General features: G+C 43.0%; 1 protein-coding gene across 1 annotated transcript in view; it reads left to right on the top strand.

Annotated features, from left to right (window-relative positions):
- Nucleotides 1–302: 302 nt before the first annotated feature.
- The window catches only part of LOC108522656 (androgen receptor), a 13295-nt gene continuing 3000 nt past the window's right edge, over nt 303–10597 (top strand). Inside the window, exons 1-2 of the mRNA XM_017863012.1 lie at nt 303–624; nt 6420–6564. Of these exons, the coding sequence (XP_017718501.1) occupies nt 303–624; nt 6420–6564 (467 nt within the window). The remainder of the gene's footprint in view (nt 625–6419; nt 6565–10597) is intronic.

The following is a 10597-nucleotide window of genomic DNA, read 5'->3' as shown; positions in this document are numbered from 1 at the left end:
TAATATATTAGTAAATGAGTTAATTAAAGGTTCCAGGTATGAATACTGAAGCCTGCATTGAGGCAGAGCTGAATCCAAGGCTATGTTAGGTTGGTCTGGCACAAGAATCAGACTTTTCCTCTGCAAGCTATGAAAAATTTGGGTTTGGCACAGATTTGGGATGATGAATTATACATTCAACCAGTGTTGAATGAGCACTTGTCCTTAAGGAGTTTAGAGTCTGTGACCAGGGAGAATGATGATTTTCTTAGCTCGGGCAGTTTTTCTAACAAGGTAGTTGCATTGTGTGTTTTTGAACACTGATGATAAATTCAAGTTTCTCTTCCTTCCCCATAGCCCGGAAGCTGAAGAAACTTGGTAATCTGAAACTACAGGAGGAAGGAGAGGCTTCCAGCACCACCAGCCCCACTGAGGAGACAGCCCAGAAGCTGACAGTGTCACACATTGAAGGCTATGAATGTCAGCCCATCTTTCTGAATGTCCTGGAAGCCATTGAGCCAGGTGTGGTGTGTGCTGGACACGACAACAACCAGCCCGACTCCTTCGCAGCCTTGCTCTCTAGCCTCAATGAACTGGGAGAGAGACAGCTTGTACATGTGGTCAAGTGGGCCAAGGCCTTGCCTGGTAAGGAAAAGGGAAGTGGGAGCATGAGATAAGGGGGATCATATTTAGTGAACGCTCCTATGGGTCAGCCACCATGTCTGGTGCTTTTCTGCCCATTAACTCAGGTAGTCTTCATCATAACCCTATGGGAGAGGGATTGTTATAAATCTCACTTTAAACATACAGGGATTGAGACTCAGAAAGCAAAGAGAAAGATAGTATTATAAGGTGTCCTATGTGGCCCACATTGATGCACAGCAGTCATGCTTTCACATTCAACTCACAGAAATGGTCAGCAAAATTTCTCTTAATCACAAAATCACATAGACATACCCATATATGCCTTAGGATGTTCTTCTATATTTGAACGTACAGGCTCACCCCAAAGATAATCTCCAGCCTGACTGACATTCTGTCTTCAATGTCACCTTTAGGAGCTATATCATGGGAACTCTCATAATACGATATGGTAGAAAGAACATGAGGTTGGGAATCAGAACACTTCAGATCTACTTTTAGTTCTGCTAGTAACTTATTGTGTGATCCCTTCCCCTTCTGGGTCTCAATTTCTCTATCTGTATAATGTATAAAGCATGGTATGTACCAAATTGATGATTTTCAATTTTTGCCTCAAGGAATGCTTTGTGCACTTTAAACTACCTAAGGAATCATAATGGGAGGAAAGATTAGGTGATAGTGAAAGAATTACCAACTGTTGGTCTAACAGAAGTTGGATAACAGAAGTTCCCCAGTGATGGGGAACTCACTTCTTTCTTATGTCATCTGTTGCTTAAACAAGTCTGGTTATTAAAATATTACAGCTTAAGGAATTCTTAGAGATCCTCTATCCAATGATTCACAAACTTTCATTTAGCAGCCAAGTGCTTTATTTCTCAAAAGAATTGTACACAGATACAAGTGGAGCTAGTTTATTTAAAGCCAGAGTCTATGGCTTGGGCCTCACCAGTTCAACCTCTTTCTCTCTATCCCAGGGAAGCCCCAGGTCACTCTTGCAAAATCTTAGGGCTCCGAGGAGCACAGTTTGAAAACCAGTGAAGTATATGCTCTTTAAAAGTTCTCCTAATCCTGCAATTTTGATTCAAGGACTCTTTTGGAGTAATAACAACTAAACCTTCTCTTGTGGAGTCAAAGATTAACCTGCCTTTCAATAATAACTGCCATTCAGGTAGAAATGTATAGTGAACAGAACAATTTTGTATGTATTACCTGAATTGATTCTTATAGGAATCCTTTAAAATGAAATTCTTTCTCCTATTTTACAGACCAAATAGGGAAGCTGTGAGAATGATGTGATTGGCCTATAGTTACATAGTCAGAAAATAGCAGGACCAGAACTTGAGCCCAGGTTCTCTCCTGATTCCAGATCCTCCCTTTATTCCACTCCACCTGTAGGCTGCAGCACCACTGCAGTTCTGTAGCTCTGGGCTTTACAGTGAGGGGCAAAGGCTTCATTGAAGGCCACTTGGGTCATACTGTGGGCTTGCTGCATTTGAAGACATTGCATGTTGGTTGTCAAGTCTTAGATTTGTATTTCCAACTTACAGAGCCTGGTCACAGCCCTAACCATCTCTTACACCTTCTCAGCTTGGGAAGCTGAGGTTGACTAGGCAATAAGATCACTGGGAAGGAAACCCAAGGACTCTGACTGGATATGTTCTGTGCCAAAGCAGAGGGTTCACACAGAGAGGAAAATATAAAAAAGAAAAGGGGAGAGCTGCTTTAATTCTTATCACTTTTTCATCTGGATATTTTGATATCATGTGTTTGACAAAGATTCAAAGTTTAATCTTCCCAAGCAGTTTCCAAACACTTATCTCATTTTATAGGTTATAGAGCTTTTTCATATATATGATCCCACTTAATCCTCACAACAATTCTATGAATCATAGAGACTATTATTTCCATTTCACATGCCAAGGCTCAAAGAGGTTAACTAACTTGCTCCATTTGGTCACTTAACACATGGAACCAGAACTTGACCTAGACCTTCAGGTTTCTAAATTGGTTATCTTGACAATAACCTAGTGCAAAACTCTATAGCAGAATTTGTATGACTTGGGATCACTGGGGCTTTCCTTGGCCCAACCACTAGGATGGAAAGCCCCCTCCCCTTACATTAACAAATCTGCAAACCAATATCAGTTCACCATCTAGCTTGCCAGATTAAATGATCTCTGACTCCGAGTCTTTTAAAAGAATAGCTTCAAAAGAAAGCCAATTACCACATTCATAAGAACTGTTCTTCATATTATCTATAATTACCTACAAGTTTAAGTAATTCACTAATTCAATAGATTGAGTTCTTGACCTGTAAAATGAACTGTGCTAGGCCCCTAATAAGATAAATTTTGTTGTAAGTTTTCTATGGCAGTAATGATGTATGGAAATTGCCTAGTAGAGTACCTGGCACATTAATAAATGATAACTATTAATTTAGAGTGGGTGAGTAGACTGGGTGTACACAGTATATTTAGAATCTGATTTATCTGGTTTGGAATCCTAGCTATGGACTAGTTCTGTGACCTTGAGTAAATCACATGTCTTCTCTGTGCTTCTGTGTCCTCATTTGTAAGATGATAGAATAATCACTACCTTTCAAATTGTTGTCAACAAAGAGATTATGTATAAAGAGCACCTAGTAAGGTAGCCTGAAACATAGTAGATGCTCTGTAAATGGTGGTTTATTATTATGAGACTTGAGTGCTAAGCCACTGCTTTCATGAAACTCAATTTTAGCTACCACTTGCCTTGCTTGCTCATGCATGGACCACAAGGTGAAATTGTCTTCTCTGAAGACCTTGGCAGGCAGATGCACTACAGCAGCAAAATTTCCAAACTGGCCTTTCTTTGGGCCCATTCTCCCAGACTAGACTACAAGGACTACAGGAGACTACAAGTTTCTGCTGCACATGAAAAAAATATGATGTCAGTTGGATTCTAGTGAGAAAACAGTGTCTAATAAACTGCTTCTGCTCCCTAGCCTGTTTAATGTGTTTCAAAACCTGAGAATGACTCCTCTCTGTTTCTCCAGAACAGCCTAACACAGTGGCAAATGGGTGTTGAGTGAATGCATACTTAAGGAAATCTGTAGGGCTGCGGCTACTCTTTCCTCAAGTAATCCCTTGATAGTCATGCAGGCTACTTCAGAGATTGGGCATTAGAGAACAGAGTCAGGTATTAAAATCAGATTAGACTCTAGGGAGATTAGCCAGCCATATTGCTGATATGTGCACAGTTACTGGGCTTCAGTGTTAAGCAGCTCTCATTAAGCACAGTTAATTAATATTATGGCCAACTTAAGCTTTCCCTTTTCTCTCCTGTTTGTTAGTTTGGTGGCATTTTAGGGAGAATAAAATAAGCATCAGTATGGACGATTTGCTTCATACCTGTACAATTTAATTCTCATCCTTCCATGTGCCTTCACATTCACACACTCCACTAGAAGACCAAGGTTCACCAGCCAAAGACTTTTCTTGCTCCCCACTGCCTCCTACCCAAGATATTCAGGGTTCAACCTCCCAGGCCTCTTCTCTAAGAGATCCCTGGTTGCTACATGCCTAGACCCTGCTTCTTATTTCCTACTGAGAAGGGTCAGGCCAAGGCATTCTGTGCTACAGAAGGGTTCCAGGCAGGAACTACTCTGGGATCTGAGGCTCCAGCCAGTCTGTCAGCATGTCGTTACAGTGAAGGTGGGAAGCACAGGCCTGGGAGCGAAGACTGCCAAGATGAGGTACTCTAGAATCCCTGATATCTGGAAGGCTTAGGATCTAAAAGAAAAGAACAGGGAAGTGGGGCTATATGAGTGGACAGGGACCAACCAAGAAGAACAATGTATCTGGATAATGTAGACTTCAGACCTGATCCTGTGGCTGACAAAAGTTGGTGACCTTGGTAGTTCCTGAGCTGTAACCTTCAGCAGTGGAGTAGAAAAAACACTAGAGAACAGAATCAGAACACCTGGGTTTTAGTATTAGTTCAGCCACATATAAACCATATGACCTTGGGCAAGTCAATTTATTTCTCTGGCCCTCATGTTCCTTGTTGGTAAAATAAGTGTCACATCACCTAACCTCTGGGATTATTGTGAGAGTTAAATTAGGTCATCAACAGGAAAGTGAGAAGTTTGATCTACATTTGGGGAAGCATTCCTAATGAGGTATGATGACAAAATTTCAGATAATTCTGGATTTGTTGGTGAGAAGAGAGAGTGTTGGTAGGGATGAGCTCTGAGGTGATGCCTTTATAACTTTAAGCATCCAACTGTTTCAGAACCTCCAGGAGAACATGGCCATGTCTGTACTACCTGTGTGTTATTGTAGAGGTAGCATCTGGGAACCTCTGCTCTCTGAGCTTAAGGGAGATAATTTGGAGATCATTTAATTCTCATTTTACAAAAGGAAAAAAAATTGAGGATCTTTAGGCCATTTGTTTAGGTTTCTTAAGTGCTCACTCAAATACGTGGACTGTACTAAGTACTAGGGAGGTAAACTTGAATACGAAGATATGGTCCCTGTCTTCAAGAAGCTCTAAGTCTTGTGGGGGAGACAGACATGTATATACATAGATTTCAATGCTGTGTAATGAGTGCTATAACTGCATGAGGCTACACAAGGTGCAATGAGAATGTAAAATAAGAATCTTTAAGCCTTCTTCTTGGATGAGTTGGAAAAGGCTTCACAGAAGAGGTAGCCTTTGAGTGAAGACTTGAAAGATGAGTAGGTATTTACTGGATGAAAGACCTGAGAAGGAGGAATGCATTGTAGGCAAAAGCAACTGCCTGTGCAGAGATAACAGAGATATAGAGGCATGTGAGAGGGCAAGTGGCAACAGATCAGTCTAGGCAGCAGGTCATAAAGGGCCTGTTCATATATAATGATGGCAGTAAGATGGGGATGGCAGTAAGGTGGGAAACTAGTAGGGCCAGGCTACCTATTGAGTAGAAAAGAATGGAGAGGAACTGCCAGGCAGAAAGTGGGATGGACGCAAGAGCGGGAACATAAAAGTGGTCAACAGGAGGCAGTGGCTGTCAAGACGTCTCCCCATACACTGTACACTGTATGTAACATCTTTCTCCCAGGGTTGTTAGAAGGGTCAAACCAGCTCATAGCTGGAAAAGAGCTTTGTGAAGTGAAAACTGCTGTTTATGTGGGAGAAATGATGTTATCCTTCATCTTTGGAAAGGTAGAGTGATCAAGAGCACAGACCTTGGAATCTGACTGCTTTGCTTTGGAACTTGGTCTACCAATTACTAGCTGTATGATCTTGGACAAGTTCCTTAATCTCTCCCTGACTCACTTGTACTGGTTCACAGAATGGAGATAATAATAGTACCTACTTTACTCATTGTTGTGAATATTAAATGAGATAATATAAGTAAAGTGCTTAGAAAAGAGTTAAATGTACCCCATAAATACACACAACTATCATATACCCAAAATAATTTTTAAGTATTTTTTAAAAAAAGCAATCCAATGGAAATCAAAAGAAAAAAAGGGTTTGCTCGTATATGCTGTCAATAAGGGTTAGATTATTTTTCTCTTACAATTGACAATGCCCTTTTTTTCTCTATCATCATCTCATTTGAGCAGCTCAGTGATGTAGGGAGGACAACGAATATTATCCTCACCCTATAGTTTGTGCTTTTCCCCACCACCCCTCAGTGGCCAGTCTGGATGGTCCCTGGGGATCCTTAGGGGATGCCCGAATGCCAGAGCATCTCTGCCCAGTAGGGGCTCAGACTTAGCTCAGCCCGTCAGTACCCAGACTGACCACTGCCTCTGCCTCTTCTTCTCCAGGCTTCCGCAACTTGCATGTGGACGACCAGATGGCTGTCATTCAGTACTCCTGGATGGGGCTCATGGTGTTTGCCATGGGCTGGCGATCCTTCACCAATGTCAACTCCAGGATGCTCTACTTCGCCCCTGATCTGGTTTTCAATGAGTAAGTGCTCCTGGGGCCCAGACCTCACTAAAATACAGCAGCTTGGCCAGACCCAGTTGGTGGTGATGGTGATGGGGTGACAGTGAAGCTTACCTCATTTGACCTGCAGGTGTGGCATTGGATGCCACAGCCAACTGGTAGGAGCTGAGGAGGATGGTGCTGAGACCACCCCTTTCACACCCAAGAACCGATCCTGGTCATGTTTCTGGTCTCCTTTACAGCTTATCTCAGAACCACTTGGAAAGATTCCTGCCCTTCACTTTGAGCAACATATAAAGACTCTGGCTTTAAGGCCAGAAAGACTCTGGCTTTAAGGGCTGAAGTTTCTTGGGTTCTGTTACTACCACCAAAGGCTACTGCTAGTCACCACTTGCTGAGCAACTAGTTTGTGCCAAGAATATGCTAGATACTTTCTAAATCCTATCTCATTGAGTCTTCATGGTGACCTGACTTCCCCTTTTTGTAGACAACTCTATTTTTTTATGGATGGGGAAAGTCAGGCTCAGCAAAATAAAGTGACTCACCCAAAGTCACAGAGCTAGTGCCTGTTGGAGACACGATTCAAATGTATTTCCATGTGAATCCCAGCTCTTCTGCGTCATGGTGGTAACTGATGGGGAGGAGTACCTCTACCATTCTCTGTCTGTGTGACCTTGGCACTGCCATTTCCTTCTCTTAAACAGCTTTAATTAATACCTGCCCTGCCACTAGCTCTATATAACATCATGAATTTGGCCAGTGGCTCAGATTTTGGAATTACATTTTTCTCCACTAAAATCTCAGTTCTATTACTTTCTTAATCAGCATCTTTGGGAAAGACCCTTAACTTTTCTGACCCCCAATTTCTTCATCCATTAATGATAATAGAAACTTCATAAGTAATTTCTTACGATAACTAAATGGGAACTGACAGATGTGGAATGTCTGGCCCATAGTGGGCAAGAAGAAAAAAAAAAAGTCCCTTTCTGATTCACCGTTCCCTAATAGTGATATTTTTTCCCCCCGAGATGGAGTTTGGTGCTGCCACCCAGGCTAGAGGGCGGTGGTGCAATGATCTCGGCCCACTGCAACCTCCACCTCTCTTGTTCAAGCAATTCTCCTGCCTCAGCTTCCCGAGTAGCTGGGCTTATAGATGCCAGCCAGCATGTCCAGCTAATTTTTGTATTTTTGGTAGAGATGGGATTTCACCATGTTAGCCAGGCTGGTCTTGAACTCCTGACCTCATGATCTGCCCACCTCAGCCGGGCATGATAATCTTTTCTATGTCTGCTGTATGAGGTCCCTCGATGGCATAATGAATGGAGCTGGCCAGAGAAATCTTCCCAAGGACCTTGAGCTAGTCTCCCCAGAGAGAATCCTTTCAGTCAGGACAGGAATTGACCTTCCCCCATCTTCAGCCCTCTAACCCAGAAGAGTCTTAAAATAAAATCTACAGGCCAGTGGTTCCTTCCAGTACAGAACTGCAATGCGAGGGAGAGTGAGCGTCCCCAGCTGCCCTCTCCCAACCCTGCCAGCCTGGTAGCCAGAAGCTAAGAATAACCAGTAGGCTTTTGGCACAAAGTGCTTTGTGGTTTTCAGACCTCCAAAAAGTTGCCTATGATGCCATCTTCTGGGGCAGGCCTTGAAAAGCCCCCTAACTGTTCATCTCCCATCCTCAAACCCCTGCTGCCCTTAAGCAATTCAATCAACTCCATGAGCACCTGCTCTACCTTCCCCAGAGCCCTGAGACCTTTGGAGCTTTGAAAAGTGAAAATTGGCTGTTCTCTAAATCCTCATTTCCTTCTCTACCTCTGAGTAAGCATGTGGCATCCCACCTCAGCTTCCTGGTCCAGTCTTGTTCATCTTATAAAAAGGCCTTCCCACAGGGTCAGCGGCCTAGATCCATCAAATCCCAGGGCTCCTGAAACAATAGGACCCCTATTCCTCCTGTAGGAAGCCACTATGTTAGAACTCTCAGGGTGTCTACAAACATCTAGATAAGTGTTTCTCAACATGGATTATTTTGACATGTTGGGAAAAATAATTTTGTCAATATGTAGAATATGGTTGACATACCTGGCACCAGCCTACTCTATACCAAATAGGATTCCAGTCATTCTGACAGCCCAAACTGCTCCCACACATTTCTAACACCCACTGAAGAAGCAGTACTCTCCAGTTGAGAGCAGCTAATTGCTGCCAGCCTCCCTAAGGTGCTAATGGGGAGCCTCAGACCCAAAGAGAGAGATAAGAACTTGTTCAAAGTAGGTCAACCCATTTGCTGATCTCTTCAACACCAAACTCTATTATCAGCCCTGTTTTTTTCTTTCCTTCTCTCTTTGTAGAGATCACATGTTGTGAGGATAATGAGCCTGAACCTTAGCTGTGTGACCTTGGGCAAATTACTGAACTTCTATGTGCCTCCAATTTTATCTGGAGACTGCTGAAGAGTATTATAATAGCACCTTTCTACATGTCATTTATGGAACACCTGCTATGTGTCAGGCACTGTGCTTAGTGTTTTCCAATCTTCATTTCTCATCTTATTTTCTCTCTTGCACTCCCACCAACCCTGCTCTCCTCCTAAATTCCATTTCTGCCTCATTTTTCTACCCTCCATTCTCCTCTCTCTTCCTTCCTTTAACTGTCTCCCTAGTATTTTTTCCCTTTTTCCCCCTTTCTTGTCCCCTTCCCCTATGAATTTCCTCCCTTTCCTTTCCCCTTCTCTTTCCTCCATTCCCCACTTTTTCTGCCCCTGAGGCCTGCAGCAATGTTAAAGGAATCCTCATTCCAGCATTGTGATTTCAATGGTATAAAAAGATTGCAGCATTGTCATCAACAGAGGTGGGAAAGTACATTGGAGACTGGAGCAGGGCCAGACCTCAGGGTCAGCCAATCTTACTAAAAAATTCTCTATAGTGAAAGAGCTTGGGGCAACACTGTTCTGCTCAATTGACTTGTGATACCATCTAAACACTTCCTCTTTCCAGCTGGGCTTCAGCCTGAGTTGAATAATTCTACACCATCTGCCCCCTTCTCTCTTTCTCCAGGACAGCCAAGATCTCTCTGAGATAGGATGCTGAGCTTCCACCCAGACAATATCAGGCCTTCTCATCCTGTGGAGTAGGCTAGTGGCTTGGAAACCAAAATGTCAAACCATAGCCTTTAGGCTCCATCTGGGAGGTCTTTGTCCTCACCATTTAAGTGGGTGTCAAATTTCCTTCCCTTTCTGCACATGCTGCACAATCAATTTCTCTCTTACACACACACACACACACACACACACATACGTGCACACGCACACACACAAAATTTTTGAAGTGCTGAAAACTAGAAAGCCTACTAGCATGAGGATGCTGTGTCTTCTCTTAGAGGTATGCCATGGTCAGCCATGGAACCGAGAGGTTGCTCTTCCTTGAAAAGTTGGCCAAGCATTGGCCACCTCCTCGTATAATTTATAGGTGATAATGTGGTGATCTGTTCAGAAGTGACTATAATAAATGCAGCTCACATATGTCTGCAGTTTCCAAACTGTGGTAAGGAGCAGCCAGCATATGAGGGAATGGGCTCCCCTTCAGCAGGGGTCATTTAAATTAGACATTCAAAAACACTCCCTGGCAGATTTAACATTGGAACTCATTTTGAAAGAACAATGTGGAATCTCCTTCACTGGGAGTTTTTGAAGAAATATTAAATTTCTAGTATTCCAGGCCAGAGGCAAAGGGGTCAACAGGATGACCAAACACTTCGGGTCATTTGCAAATCCTGGTGTCCTGATGTTAAGAGCTGACTACTGGGGCTTCTCCTAAAAATCCTTCATGTTGAGCTGCCTGTGAGGTAGGTTCTTGATCTGGCTGTAGCTGGGATATTAAAACTGTAATCAGGGAGACCATGTGCCTGCCCCATTGTGTTCATTTGGTTAGGCTTTCTTGTCCCTGACTCAGAAAACAGAAGGGGCACAGAGACCTGGAAATTCCATGCGCTAACCCATATCCTGGCCAGGGAAGATAGTAGTAATCAGGATGTCAGGATTTTGGAAAAGAGAGAGAGAGAG

Source organism: Rhinopithecus bieti, unplaced genomic scaffold (assembly GCF_001698545.2).
Source record: "Rhinopithecus bieti isolate Rb0 unplaced genomic scaffold, ASM169854v2 scaffold_67270, whole genome shotgun sequence".
In the NCBI taxonomy this organism is placed as follows: domain Eukaryota; kingdom Metazoa; phylum Chordata; class Mammalia; order Primates; family Cercopithecidae; genus Rhinopithecus; species Rhinopithecus bieti.
The sequence above is the reverse complement of the archived record's forward strand: the minus strand, read 5'-3'. Positions and strand labels throughout refer to the sequence as shown.